Below are 15488 nucleotides of genomic sequence, written 5' to 3' on the forward strand. Positions count from 1 at the left end.
GAGCATTCGGGGGGCTCACCTGCTGAGACAGCTTTGCCGCCGCGGCTGCCAGGCCTGTTTCAATAGATGCCACTCTCGTACCTTCCCGGACAGGTCTGTCTTGTCGGGGTATCGAAGGAGCGACTCTCGCTGAAGGTGAACAGTTGGAAAGGAGCTAAGTACAAATATCATAGGCATGTACCAACTGCAACAACTCTACCAACTGTGCCAACTCTACCAACTGTGCCAACTCTACCAACTGTGCCAGCTCTACCAACTGTGCCAACTGCAACAACTCTACCAACTTGGGAGGGAACAGGAGGTAAATTTCACACTGAAAAGGAAAGTATTAGGCTGGCCTAACCCTCTCTCCACTAGCCTAACCCTCTCTCCACTAGCCTAACCCTCTCTCCACTAGCCTAACCCTCTCTCCACTAGCCTAACCCCCTCTCCACTAGCCTAACCCTCTCTCCACTAGCCTAACCCTCTCTCCACTAGCCTAACCCTCTCTCCACTAGCCTAACCCCCTCTCCACTAGCCTAACCCTCTCTCCACTAGCCTAACCCCCTCTCCACTAGCCTAACCCCCTCTCCACTAGCCTAACCCTCTCTCCACTAGCCTAACCCTCTCTCCCACTAGCCTAACCCCCTCTCCACTAGCCTAACCCTCTCTCCACTAGCCTAACCCCCTCTCCACTAGCCTAACCCCCTCCCTTGCCTAACCTCTCCACTAGCCTAACCCTCTCTCCACTAGCCTAACCCTCTCTCCACTAGCCTAACCCCCTCTCCACTAGCCTAACCCTCTCTCCACTAGCCTAACCCCTCTCCACTAGCCTAACCCTCTCTCCACTAGCCTAACCCTCTCTCCACTAGCCTAACCCTCTCTCCACTAGCCTAACCCTCTCTCCACTAGCCTAGCCCCCTAGCCTAACCCTCTCTCCACTAGCCTAATCCTCTCTCCACTAGCCTAACCCTCTCTCCACTAGTCTAACCCTCTAGCCTAACCCTCTCTCCACTAGCCTAACCCTCTCTCCACTAGCCTAACCCTCTAGCCTAACCCTCTCTCCACTAGCTTAACCCCTTCTCCACTAGCCTAACCCTCTAGCCTAACCCTCTCTCCACTAGCCTAACCCTCTCTCCACTAGCCTAACCCTCTCTCCACTAGCATAACCCCTTCTCCACTAGCCTAACCCTCTCTCCACTAGCCTAACCCTCTCTCCACTAGCCTAACCCTCTCTCCACTAGCCTAACCCTCTCTCCACTAGCCTAACCCTCTCTCCACTAGCATAACCCCTTCTCCACTAGCCTAACCCTCTCTCCACTAGCCTAACCCTCTCTCCACTAGCCTAACCCCCTCTCCACTAGCCTAACCCTCTCTTTCCTAGCCTAACCCAGATTACATTTACCTAATCCTCACCCCAGTAACATCCCTCTGGCCCCACTATACTAATCTAGATATGCTCACCTGGAGCTGGACAATATCGCTCTGATATAATCGTTTGGCCCTTGGGCTAACAGTCAGATCATAATGGCAGCCAATGCATGCAGTCAGGAAAGGATCACATCCACTATCTTAACCCAGAGTGCACTTGCCTAACCTGTGTTCAACTAGCCTAAACCAGATTGCCGTTACATAACCCTTTATTATTCTAGCTGAAGTCCGGCCCCACTAGCCTAACTAACATATATTGCACTAGCCTAACCATCTCTCCACTGGCCAAACTTTAGTTCAATGCAGATAAACTGATGAACTCCACTAGCTGAACACTAGCTCCAGTTAACTAGTCCTGGCTCCACTTGCCTAATCCTCACCCAACTAGCCAAACTCTGACTCCACTAGTCAAACTCCAGCTTCAGTGCAGATAAACTGATAAACTCCATTTTGGTCGAGGTTTTAAGGTGAAGACACACGGAGCTACTAGTAGCAGCTACTTGTCATGGCTACAAAAATGCTGATCATTTACTGATAATTGTCTCTATGTGAGTTTAGCAGAGGGAATTCTCAGTAATGTCTATGGCAGGGGATATTCTGGCATTTAGTAGCTGCTACTAAGTAGCTCTGTGTGTCTTCACTCTTAAAGGGGCCTTCTGCAGTCTCAGCCTCAGTCACATGGGGTTAGGCAGTCACATGTCAATCACATTTCCAAGGGAAGATAAAGGAAAATATTCCATGAACTCACATTTCTTTGTAAATGTTCAGCAGAAAACGGGGCTTTATACATGTGACCAATAGCCCCCATTGCTGTGAGTGGATTTAGAAAAGCTCCTCCAGGAACTCTAAGCAGCGCTCTCTGGGCAAGAACTCATGAACATGGCGTAATGCTGGCTCGCTATTCCAAGCAATAAAAGCTGAACAAAGCATCTTGCAGACATGAAATAACAGCAAGTAAAGCCCCATAAAGCATGTATTGGACAGTACTAGGCCCCATTCATTATTTTCCCTAAACTGAAATAAAACCGGATTATTCTGTAACACAAGTTCTCTGGTGTTTAGACATTTCTAAAGGTGGGTGGTTTTGTTCCATCTGCCTCAGCCCATGCTTCCTATCCGGCATCCCTCTGCTACACTTGCACCGTCCCTCTGTGCCGGAACACCAATAAATACATTTTAGTCTCACTGGGAATAAAAGTGTAAGCTTAGGGGCCCCACAGCACATTCTTTGTTCAGAACTGCCGGTGATTCCTCTGCACCCCCTTGTGGCCTCTGGCTTAGATCAAACTATGGGGCGATTGTCCGGGGAATAATATTCTCATACCTGCCACCCCTAATAAGCAAGTACTGCCTCTCGTGGGTGGAGCACAAAAATATCCAGTGTTTTCATTGGCCAATCAGGATACATGGCCTCATACAGAAGCACAGTAATGTTATGGTATGTACTGAGTGTGTATTGGGGGGGCTCAGCACTAATGTTATTGTACAATTTGCAAAGGTTGTAAATAACGAAAAAATAAAACCATAAGGTATAAACTCTAAGCTCTCTCCTTTCTTTTCCCTCCCTCGTCTGCTCGCTTATCTCTCCTCCACCCCTTTTATCCTTCTTTTTGTATTGGTCTCCTTCTCCCCTTTTTCGACTTTCCCCAACTGAATGGGGATTGTGACCACGCCCATTTTTCTGTGACCACACCCCCTAAATACCACACCCATTTTACGAAATTTGGCAGTTTATATGAAGTTTGAACACAATTCTGAAGGTGAAGTTGCCCTTTAAGCTGCGAGTCTCAGTTACCCCAAGAGACCTGTTTAGCTTATTAGTTACACTTGTGCATGGGCTAAGTATTCTGGGCTCTGCCAAAAGCCCCCTTATGTCATTACATTTGAGAAACTTTGTATCTTTTTTGGGCGCTCAGTGCAGGAGATCAAAGGGAAATGAGGGGCTTTTCATTAAGAATCCCGAACTGCGGCCTGAGCTGTTACATTTGGGCCTGTACCATGAAAATCGGCCCAGTTGGGAGGTATGCCATAGACAGTTACTATTTATTGGGCCAGTGGAAGGCAGTTTGGGCCTCAATGTACTTGAAAAGCCAGAGCCTGTTTTGGATCTCAGTCCAGAGCTATGTGTAGCCTCACTCATCGTCCCTCCCTTTCCATATTCCCCCCTCTCCCTACCATGTTTTCCATTTTGCCTTTCCTTTGTCTGCCCTTACCTTTGTTCTCATCTTCCCATCTGAGTGCCTCCTTCCCCTACTAGCATGGAGCAGAGCAACCATAAGTGGGGTAATGTGGGTGTCACTGTATGATGCCCCCTTCATAGCTGGAGCCAGTAGGTAACTGGGAGGAGCAGTCATTGCCCTAGAGTGACCTAGAGCTATGGCTGTAATTGGCCAGAACATGCTGAGAGATGATTAAATACACAGTCATATCAACCCTGAGCTGCTGACTAGAAGAGATTGCTAATACCCGTAGGGTGTGTAATAGAGGCCTTGGTTGATCCCTCCGTCTACATCCCTACATACATCTGTAACCGCAGACTTGGAAAGAACATATTTATGTGTAAAGCTCATCACTAAGCAAGTCTCCTATCTCTACCCTCGTTTAAAGGAGAACTAAAGCTCTTCTGCCTCAGAAGATGCCCCCGGAAGCTCCTTATGTTCCTTTCTGCTGATTCACACTGGGCTTCAGGCCCACTCACAATAAACAGTACAGTGCCACTGACATACATGGCCCAACAAGATCAGAACATAGGGAGCTGCCGGGGATCTGGACTGGGTCATTATCGTTATGGGGCTACTGAACCTCTGGGCCGGCACAGTAAGTTTAATATATAAAATACCTTAAAAAGTCCTTCCTTCAGTATAACCAACTGGATCTTCACAAACAGGACGGTTAAGAGTAATCAACTCCACTAGCCAATGACAAAAGCTCTTATTGAGGAATGACAGAAACACAAGGCTCACCTGTGGGGCTATAAGGGGCATCGTCAGAACACTTTCGCTTCTTTGCTCGAGATTTGAACACTGGATTATCTTCATCTGATTCTAGAGATGGGTAAACTACACAAAGAGAGACCAGCATTATTGGATAGTCTTTAGCCACGTTAGAAATTCGACAGCAACATCTAGGGCCACCGGGTCTATCAAGGGGGCACAGAGCTGGGCCTGGTTCCTAACCTAAAGAGCTTACAGTTATAGGAATTCTATGGCTTTATAGTAAAAAGGACTTTTTCCTAGAATAGAGACACGGATATCCTGAGACAGTTCATTTATTTTTTCATTTTGGTTTAATTATCTTTCTTGAAAGTATGATTTAAGGTCCCCATACACCTTAAGATCCACTCACTTGGCGATGTCACCAAGCGAGTGGATCTTCTCCCGATATCCCCCACCTACGGGTGGCCGATATCTTGAGAATCCAGGCTAATTTGATCATTTGGCCCTGGGGCCAATCGATCGAATTATTACGATGGCTATAGGCAAAGTCGGTTCGGGGACTGCATCAACGAGCTGATGCGGTCTCCGATCCGACTAGATTTTTAAACCTGCCCGATCGAGATCTGGTCGATTTCAGGCCAGATATCGGTTGGGCAGGCCCGTTGGTAGTGCCCATACATGGGCCGATTAGCTGCCAAATCGGTCTAAGGGGCCCATATCAGCAGCTAGAATCGGCCCGTGTATGGGGACCTTTAGAGGGTCACTCTAATATAAATATAATGCAAATGGAGGCCAATTGCAAAACTGTCTCAGTGCCCCACTCTACCCAGGCGCGTGAGTGCTGGGCTAATCTGTGTATACACCAGGGGATCATTTCTGTGCCAAGATGGCGGATCTGCATGACTGACACTAAGTGAAGTATAGGAAAGTCCTATAACCAGAGTAAAGGCTCAACCCATGGACAATATGACCACTAAAGGGCAAGTATCACTTTTTAGGAAGAGAGGTAGGTAGTAGATAAGATACTTTCTCTGCCCTAATTGCTTCTCATAGATGATACCTGGTACCCATCTGCCCCTACGCTTTCCCTTAGCCAACATGGCTGCACTTGTATGGACCCCTCGATGCCCCCCAGATCTTTCAATCTCACTTTCCTGCACTGCCAATGTAACTGAGGGGCCCCTCATCCGATGCCTTGTAAGTGAAACGCCGTTCTATCTCGCAGCTCCTTACCTCTGGAACTCTATCCCTGAATCCCTCCGTAGGGAAAACTCACCCACTCTCTTTAGGAAAAAGCTCAGCTGTTACCTTCTGGGGCACTAAAACATTACTTTGCCCAGTCCTGCGCTTAAGGGCAAATGCCCATACCTGATGCACTCTTACCTTCCAATTTGTGCCTGTATGTTACCCAACCACTTAGATTGTAAGCTCTACGGGGCAGGGACCTCCTTCCTACTGTGTCTCATACCCCATGGCACTTATATATATACACATATATGTATTTATTTATTATATCACTCATCCTCCCTGTGTGTAATTTTGTATTCTGTAAGACTGTACAGCGCTGCGTCCCCTTGTGGCGCTTTATAAATAAAGTTATACATACATACATACATACAAATACTTCTCCTCATTTAATGGAATAACCAGCATTTAATCTAAAGCGCAGAAGGATGAAGTATTGTCTCCGAGGAGCAGATTGACACAGGGGGCTGTAACTGAACCCCTCTTTAACGATAATGAGATCAGACTATTCTGTTTGTAATATTGTCTCACAAAGCATTATGGGCTATAAAACAATCCTACAGCAAAACAATCAATGTATTTACCTGACATCTGTGGTTTAAAGGACAACTATTCCTTCATTCATTTTACCTTTTTATTTGATTAAAGGGGAGTTCACCTTTTAGCTAACTTTTAGTATGTTATACAATTACCTATCACTATTGCTCTGTGAGGCTACAGTTTTATTGTTAATGTTACTTTTGGTAAATTTCTATTCAGCCCCTCCCCTATTCATAAAACGGTCTCTCGTCCAAACCACTCCCTGGTCGCTAAGGTAACTTGGTCCCTAGCAACCAAATAACTGCTGAAACTCCAAACTGGAAAACTCCTCAACCGAAAACAAAATAATTAAAAAACTACAAATAATAAAAAATGAAGACCAACTGCACACTGTCTCAGAATATCCCTCTCTAAATCATGCTAAAAGTTAACTCAAAGGTGAACCACCCCATTAAGGGAATTATTAATACAGGTAAGAGATCCCTTTATTTAGAAAGCTCCAAATTACCGTAATGCCCATTTTAAAGTCCATTTTAAGCAAACAATTTTAATTTTTAAAAATGATTTACTTTATCTCTGTAATAATAATAATAATACAGCGCTTTGTACTTGATCCAAACTAAGTTGCATAAATCCATATTGGTGGCAAAGCAATCTTATTTAGTTTATTTAACATTTAGTAGACTTAAGGTATGAATATATAGATTATGGAACAATGCCCCCTAACTGGCCTTCAGGCTGGGCCCCCTTAGCCCATAACAAGGTTACAGATATATAGAAACATTGGGGTAACAGTCACCCCGCTATAGTTCCAGGGGTACCCAGGGCACAAATAAGCACTCACCCCAAATCCCCCCCTAACTGGCCTTCAGGCTGGGCCCCCTTAGCCCATAACAAGGTTACAGATATATAGAAACATTGGGGTAACAGTCACCCTGCTATAGTTCCAGGGGTACCCAGGGCACAAATAAGCCCCCAAATCCCCCCCTAACTGGCCTTCAGGCTGGGCCCCCTTAGCCCATAACAAGGTTACAGATATATAGAAACATTGGGGTAACAGTCACCCCGCTATAGTTCCAGGGGTACCCAGGGCACAAATAAGCACTCACCCCAAATCCCCCCCTAACTGGCCTTCAGGCTGGGCCCCTTAGCCCATAACAAGGTTACAGATATATAGAAACATTGGGGTAACAGTCACCCTGCTATAGTTCCAGGGGTACCCAGGGCACAAATAAGCACTCACCCCAAATCCCCCCCTAACTGGCCTTCAGGCTGGGCCCCCTTAGCCCATAACAAGGTTACAGATATATAGAAACATTGGGGTAACAGTCACCCTGCTATAGTTCCAGGGGCACCCATAACAAGGTTACAGATATATATATATATACGGGCAGGTTGTCTCCTAATGAACTGGCCTTAGTGTGTGAATATTACATGGACTGTAAGCTCCAATAGGGCAGGAAGAGATGGGGATGATGTATAATCTCTATACAGCGCTATAGGATATGTTGGTACTTATAATAATAATAAGAAGAAGAAGAAGAAGAAGAAGAATAAATATATGTAAACATATCATATCAGACCCAGCAGTTTTAAATAGAAGCAGCTTGTCCAAGAGCTTTACTGTTCCTTTACTGATAGAAGGGAATTTTGCTTTCTGGGTATGAAAATAGTACAAACATTCTCTCTCCAGATCACAAACTGAACTCCAGTCATATGAGTTGTTATTGCAAAGTAAAGAAAAGAAATCTTTCATTTCTCAAAGCCAAAACATTTGCAAAATATAAATCCAGTACTGAATAAACATTAAAGTAAATCAGTGGGGGGGGGGGAAGATTTTCTTCACTGACAGGAGCAGGTTATTAACAGCTAAATGGGGGAATATCCTGCATTAATGGCAAAGGGAACTGGATACTTTACTCTAAAATGAGTGTTTAATGGCAGAGTTAATGGTGCTGCTTAAATGGCATAAAGTTCATTAACTCATTCTCCGAAGGCCGAGACACCCACAGACTGACTCCGGCAGGATTTACATGGACTCGGTACTAAGCAAAACTGCCATATTTATATTGAGAGGAGAGTGAAGGAGCAGCTGAAGGCACGAGGCTCAGACTGACAGGACGGTGCAGAAGGAAAGAAGTTTCTACAGAGAAGGTTAGAAATCTCTGTACGCAAACTATGGGGGCTCAGTGGTTGAATTCTGTTTATTTTGCCTCACCCAGACCCCTCTCTACAGCCAATAACAATTACTATTCTCTCCCAGAAAACTTGCATATAAATTTGGAATTACACCTCCCTCAGAAAATCCAGTTTAAACCTTTGTATAAGAGCAATTACTTATCTGTCTGGGCCTCCTGTGCTCTGAGAAACTCCCGGTTACCTCACAGGGCACTTTCCCTTAAGGCGGCCATACACGGGCAGATTTCAGCTGCTGATTTGGGTCCTTCAAACTGATTCAGCAGCTTATCTGCCTGTGTATGGGCCCCCCCAGTGAGCCTACCCGAGCAATATCTGGCCTAAAATTGGGCCAATCTCAATTGCAGGTTTGATTTTCCTGTCGGATCAGGGACCTCAGCAGCCCAAATACCCGCCATTTTAATTAGCTTTCAGTACTTCCTGGTTCCCTCACAGGGCGCTTTCCCTCACTCTCTCACTCGCTGTAGGTACTTCCCTCCCTCTCTCACTCGCTGTAGGTACTTCCCTCCCTCTCTCACTCGCTGTAGGTACTTCCCTCACTCTCTCACTCGCTGTAGGTACTTCCCTCACTCTCTCACTCGCTCTAGGTACTTCCCTCACTCGCTGTAGGTACTTCCCTCCCTCTCTCACTCGCTGTAGGTACTTCCCTCACTCGCTGTAGGTACTTCCCTCCCTCTCTCACTCGCTGTAGGTACTTCCCTCACTCGCTGTAGGTACTTCCCTCCCTCTCTCACTCGCTGTAGGTACTTCCCTCCCTCTCTCACTCGCTGTAGGTACTTCCCTCACTCGCTGTAGGTACTTCCCTCACTCTCTCACTCGCTGTTGGTACTTCCCTCCCTCTCTCACTCGCTGTAAGTACTTCCCTCACTCTCTCACTCGCTGTAGGTACTTCCCTCACTCTCTCACTCGCTGTAGGTACTTCCCTCACTCTCTCACTCGCTGTTGGTACTTCCCTCACTCTCTCACTCGCTGTAAGTACTTCCCTCACTGTAAGTACTTCCCTCACTGTAAGTACTTCCCTCGCTGTAAGTACTTCCCGGTTCCCTCACAGGACACTTTCCCTCCCTCTCTCACTCGCTGTAGGTACTTCCCTCACTCTCTCACTCGCTGTAGGTACTTCCCTCACTCTCTCACTCGCTGTAGGTACTTCCCGGTTCCCTCACAGGACGCTTTCCCTCACTCTCTCACTCGCTGTAGGTACTTCCCTCACTCTCTCACTCGCTGTAGGTACTTCCCTCACTCTCTCACTCGCTGTAGGTACTTCCCTCACTCTCTCACTCGCTGTAGGTACTTCCCTCACTCTCTCACTCGCTGTAGGTACTTTCCTCACTCTCTCACTCGCTGTAGGTACTTCCCTCACTCTCTCACTCGCTGTAGGTACTTCCCTCACTCTCTCACTCGCTGTAGGTACTTCCCTCACTCTCTCACTCGCTCTAGGTACTTCCCTCACTCGCTGTAGGTACTTCCCTCCCTCTCTCACTCGCTGTAGGTACTTCCCTCCCTCTCTCACTCGCTGTAGGTACTTCCCTCACTCGCTGTAGGTACTTCCCTCACTCTCTCACTCGCTGTAGGTACTTCCCTCCCTCTCTCACTCGCTGTAGGTACTTCCCTCACTCGCTGTAGGTACTTCCCTCACTCTCTCACTCGCTGTTGGTACTTCCCTCCCTCTCTCACTCGCTGTAAGTACTTCCCTCACTCTCTCACTCGCTGTAGGTACTTCCCTCACTCTCTCACTCGCTGTAGGTACTTCCCTCACTCTCTCACTCGCTGTTGGTACTTCCCTCACTCTCTCACTCGCTGTAAGTACTTCCCTCACTGTAAGTACTTCCCTCACTGTAAGTACTTCCCTCGCTGTAAGTACTTCCCGGTTCCCTCACAGGACACTTTCCCTCCCTCTCTCACTCGCTGTAGGTACTTCCCTCACTCTCTCACTCGCTGTAGGTACTTCCCTCACTCTCTCACTCGCTGTAGGTACTTCCCGGTTCCCTCACAGGACGCTTTCCCTCACTCTCTCACTCGCTGTAGGTACTTCCCTCACTCTCTCACTCGCTGTAGGTACTTCCCTCACTCTCTCACTCGCTGTAGGTACTTCCCTCACTCTCTCACTCGCTGTAGGTACTTCCCTCACTCTCTCACTCGCTGTAGGTACTTCCCTCACTCTCTCACTCGCTGTAGGTACTTCCCTCACTCTCTCACTCGCTGTAGGTACTTCCCTCACTCTCACTCGCTGTTGGTACTTCCCTCACTCTCTCACTCGCTGTAAGTACTTCCCTCACTGTAAGTACTTCCCTCACTGTAAGTACTTCCCTCGCTGTAAGTACTTCCCGGTTCCCTCACAGGACACTTTCCCTCCCTCTCTCACTCGCTGTAGGTACTTCCCTCACTCTCTCACTCGCTGTAGGTACTTCCCTCACTCTCTCACTCGCTGTAGGTACTTCCCTCACTCTCTCACTCGCTGTAGGTACTTCCCTCACTCTCTCACTCGCTGTAGGTACTTCCCTCACTCTCTCACTCGCTGTAGGTACTTCCCTCACTCTCTCACTCGCTGTAGGTACTTCCCTCACTCTCTCACTCGCTGTAGGTACTTCCCTCACTCTCTCACTCGCTGTTGGTACTTCCCTCACTCTCTCACTCGCTGTAGGTACTTCCCTCACTCTCACTCGCTGTAGGTACTTCCCTCACTCTCTCACTCGCTGTAGGTACTTACTGGTTTCCAGCCTAGCCAGTAAAATACCAGCTAAGGTAGGGCTGGTATTACAAATTTACTGGTAATATACTTGCCAGTAAATCTGTAATCCCTAGTTGTTCCACCCCTGGAGCGCCCATTATCTGCCCCAAATCCTTCTCTCTGCTCCCCAATCCCGACCTACTCACCAAATTTAGAGCTTCAGTCCCTCTGTGGCCCAGCTGGGCCCCAAACATCACCCTACAATGCCGCTCCCTCTCTGCCCTGCCCCTTACGCCATCAGCCCCTGAGGCTCAGCCATGTTCGCTTGCCCCTTTCTAACATCTAACTGGAATTCCCTTAATCCTCTCACTGGAAGGATAATTGGCGCCTCAGTAATTTAGCAGCTGGAACCCAAACCATAATGGGTTGGATGCAGTTTGTTTAAAGTCCAGGAAGCAGCAACAGCAAATAGGAGAATATTCCGGACTGTCTCCCCATAAGGGAAGGAAATACCGTTCATTTCCCATGGAGCCCCAGTCTGTGCCACTGATACAGTTTGTACTTAACCCCAATGGATATGAAAGCCCAGTTGGTTGTATATCAGCCCTAAGTGGCCAATCAATGTCAGGCTGATGTGCATAGCAATAATTGGGTATAATAGGCTTCAATCAGACACAGTGTAAATGAAAGACAGAGTGATACCCGGGTAACAGCCATTGCTGGAATTCTCCCCAGAGGCGCTCTCTGTAACATTAGGGGTGCAGGAAAGAGGGACACCAGGGCTCCCCACATCCCAGCGTCCAGACGTGCAGAGAACCATGAATTACAGCGTCAGTCACAACATAAATCAGTTACCCCGGGGGGGTTAGGGGGGGGGCTAATAATCAGCTTTAATGTCACCCCTCATATTCAATGAATATATAGAGCCTTATTGTCAATTTATGCACAGTTATAGGCCCAGAGAGTGCCTTGTGTTTTACTATCAGTGCCCATTCCCTACTCACTGGGCTGTTTCACTTTATGTTTGTGTTGCAAATACAATGACATCAGACCACACCCTCATATTATGCCACGCCCACCAATGTAGTTTATAGGATCACACAAAAATTATCTGCCCTGCTTCATAGAGGGGGTGTCAACTTGTCTTATTTGGTTGGAACCACAGATTGGAGTCTCTAACGATTCTTTATTCATTTAAATCCCCGCCAATCTGCATGCAATCTGGAGCGACACAGTGTTTCTTAAAGGGGTACTACCTTTTTTTTTTTACTGTAACTGTATTGTGAAATAATAAAATGTCACTGCAAAGAAACCATATATATATATATATATACACATACGTCACTGTTTTTTCTTTTCTACATTTTGTTCACCAGGCATGTTCAGTTACTATCATTGCTGACTATTTTTTTCTTGCATGACAACTTAAGCCTCCATCATCAGAGTAACTTAATTATAACTAATTATATATATATATTTATTTTTTTCAAATAGTTTTCACCATCTTAGACCTGGTGAAAGATGCCAGTGAACAAGGTAGTAGTATTCATGGCAAAAATGTTCCAATAGACAAATGGCAACTCATAACTTGGCGAGGGGGCAGAGAACCTGATTGTTGGTAAATTCCCACCTAGTCCCTGTGTGAAACCCATGTCTTCTCCCCAATTGCACAAACCCCAAATCCAACTCTTATACATACTAACTAATTGCAGTGCAATAGGTTGGTGAGCGCCATGTTTGGCCAAATCACTACTGGTCCCAGAATCCTGGGCAGTAGAGAGGCAAATTTATCAATGGTTTAGTATTTGATATTTGTCTGACATTTTCAGCAGAAGTGTATTTTGATTTTGTGTATTTTTAAAACTGAAGAGGGTTAGTTCCCCTTTAACAGCATGTAATACTCTATCAGAATTTGTAACTGATCACTATATTATATTTTGAATGACCGTTTATGCTCTGCATCCCTCCAGTTTGAATGTATAGTACCATGTGCCTACTGGGGTGAGACCTAGGCCTAAATCAGCAGTTAAATAACTAAATATCATTATCATAATAATAATAAAAGCGATATAAAAAATATCTTGCCTTGAAAAAACCTTCTGTTCAGTTAGATTTCAGATTTCAAAAAAACCCATAAAAATAGAAGGAAGGAGTTTTTATCAATTATTCAAGTATTAAGTAATGGAGTCACTTATAAGCAAGTAAGGAGCCTATTTCCGAAAGGTCAAAATAGAAAAAATAGTTGTTTTAGTTGACCTTTACATTTTATTATTTATTTCTACTACTTACCTGACATGTTTGTTTTAGATATATCTGTATTTCAGCAAGTTTGGCTAATTTTAGTCTGAATATAAAGGCACTCAGCTTTCTGAAAAATGGGTGGGCTTTCATAAAGGTTTGGAGTGTGCGTACAGTAGGTATAACTACACAAGTTGTGATTGGATGTAGGTGTAGTTTGTAGAAATCCTGCCATAAGCCAAACCTTACAGCGCTGGGCAGCAGTGACCAGTAAGCAGCGAGGGCCATTTTGACATTCACCCCAGGCTGGGGGCAGAGCCACCCTTCTATAGGCTAGTACTCTGCTCAACTAAAAGTTTGCACTGCCCCCAGTCTAGTTTGAGTGACAGAACCAACTCTCTGTTACTAACAGTACTGCCGGCGTTGGCTTTCAAGGAGAAGGAAAGGTAAAACTAAGCTTATCAGCTTATGTAAATACAGCTATAAACTTATATTTTCTTTTTTTGTGTACACATCTTCTTCTTTCTCTCAGAAAAATTCTTCAGGGCACAGCACGAGTCTGCTCAGTTTGCTCTTCTCTCCCCCTCCCTTCTACTCCTCCCCCTCCCATCTCTCCTCTCTCCCCTTCCAACAGTGCTGTAATCTGAGCTACCAGCAGCCAGAGCTGCAGCAGGAAGCTACAGAGACCAAGCTAAAATGGCAGCTGCTATTTTAAACAAACAGATGGAGCTGCTAGGGCTGTTACTCAGGCAGGTAAAGCTTTCTGCAGAGTAAATATAGGGTTCTAGGTGGCACTATTGTGGCTAATCCTCCTTTATGAGAATATTTAAAAACATATTCCGTGATGCTCCATTATTAGTGATATTTACGTATTACTATAATGATGGGAACTATCAACATTAATGGAACAGAAGAATGTTAAGAAGGGTTCTATATTGGCCTATAAGAAACAGGCTCCCATACGTTAATCTCATGGTGGACTTTCCCTTTAGCTATAAGCCCTGTAACGTGTATACATTCCTTGTTTAACTGTGAGTGTTGGCAGGAAGTGGCTGAGCCCTGACCAAGCTTTATTGGTGCAGAACAACCGACGAAACTCCCACTTACCGTAATCAGAATCTTTAAAACACGCCTCCAAGTTATCCTGATCCTCGTCGTAGTCTTCCAGCGCAATGCTGTTCTTGTTGGCTTTTTTGCTGGCTCGTTTGTTTGCAAGTTTGTTGTTGCCTGATTTTTTGGAATTCTGTGCTGATATGGAATTATTCTTGGCTTGGTTTGCACTCCAAGAGGTCTGTAGGCAGGAATCCGAGGGCAGATTGGCCATCGATAACATTCCCTGGATTGCTTCCTGCGTGCTCGGGGATGCTGGCGGTTGGCTTTATTGGAGATAAAACAGAAATTTCCACTCAGATATGTGGATGTATTTATACTCTGCTAGCAGCTAAAAACATTCTACATTAAAATACATGAGTGATACTCAGAGTTCCCTGTATAACTCAGCCTGCAGCCTTGTGCCTTTATATGGGGGGCACAGAACCCCTCAGTGACTGCTAATATCCTTATCATTTACAGTAGGGGGTACATTATCCCTTATAATACATGAGTGATACTCAGAGTTCCCTGTATAACTCAGCCTGCAGCCTTGTGCCTTTATATGGGGGGCACAGAACCCCTCAGTGACTGCTAATATCCTTATCATTTACAGTAGGGGGTACATTATCCCTTATAATACATGAGTGATACTCAGAGTTCCCTGTATAACTCAGCCTGCAGCCTTGTGCCTTTATATGGGGGTCACAGAACCCCTCAGTGACTGCTAATATCCTTATCATTTACAGTAGGGGGTACATTATCCCTTATAATACATGAGTGATACTCAGAGTTCCCTGTATAACTCAGCCTGCAGCCTTGTGCCTTTATATGGGGGTCACAGAACCCCTCAGTGACTGCTAATATCCTTATCATTTACAGTAGGGGGTACATTATCCCTTATAATACATGAGTGATACTCAGAGTTCCCTGTATAACTCAGCCTGCAGCCTTGTGCCTTTATATGGGGGGCACAGAACCCCTCAGTGACTGCTAATATCCTTATCATTTACAGTAGGGGGTACATTATCCCTTATAATACATGAGTGATACTCAGAGTTCCCTGTATAACTCAGCCTGCAGCCTTGTGCCTTTATATGGGGGTCACAGAACCCCTCAGTGACTGCTAATATCCTTATCATTTACAGTAGGGGGTACATTATCCC

At 45.8% G+C, this 15488-nt stretch overlaps 1 protein-coding gene across 5 annotated transcripts in view; it reads right to left on the minus strand.

Moving 5' to 3' along the window:
* phf2 (PHD finger protein 2) overlaps nt 1-15488 on the minus strand; it is a 105197-nt gene that overhangs the window by 7569 nt on the left and 82140 nt on the right. For 2 of the 5 annotated variants that reach the window (XM_031901284.1, XM_031901282.1), the window contains exons 18-20: nt 14341-14609; nt 4374-4469; nt 20-129 (exon numbers count right to left, since the gene is read on the minus strand). In XM_031901284.1, coding sequence (XP_031757144.1) covers nt 20-129; nt 4374-4469; nt 14341-14609 — 475 coding nt within the window. The remainder of the gene's footprint in view (nt 1-19; nt 130-4373; nt 4470-14340; nt 14610-15488) is intronic. The other 3 variants (XM_031901283.1, XM_031901285.1, XM_031901286.1) reach the window with 3 other exon arrangements.

Source organism: Xenopus tropicalis, chromosome 4 (assembly GCF_000004195.4).
Source record: "Xenopus tropicalis strain Nigerian chromosome 4, UCB_Xtro_10.0, whole genome shotgun sequence".
In the NCBI taxonomy this organism is placed as follows: Eukaryota; Metazoa; Chordata; class Amphibia; order Anura; family Pipidae; genus Xenopus; species Xenopus tropicalis.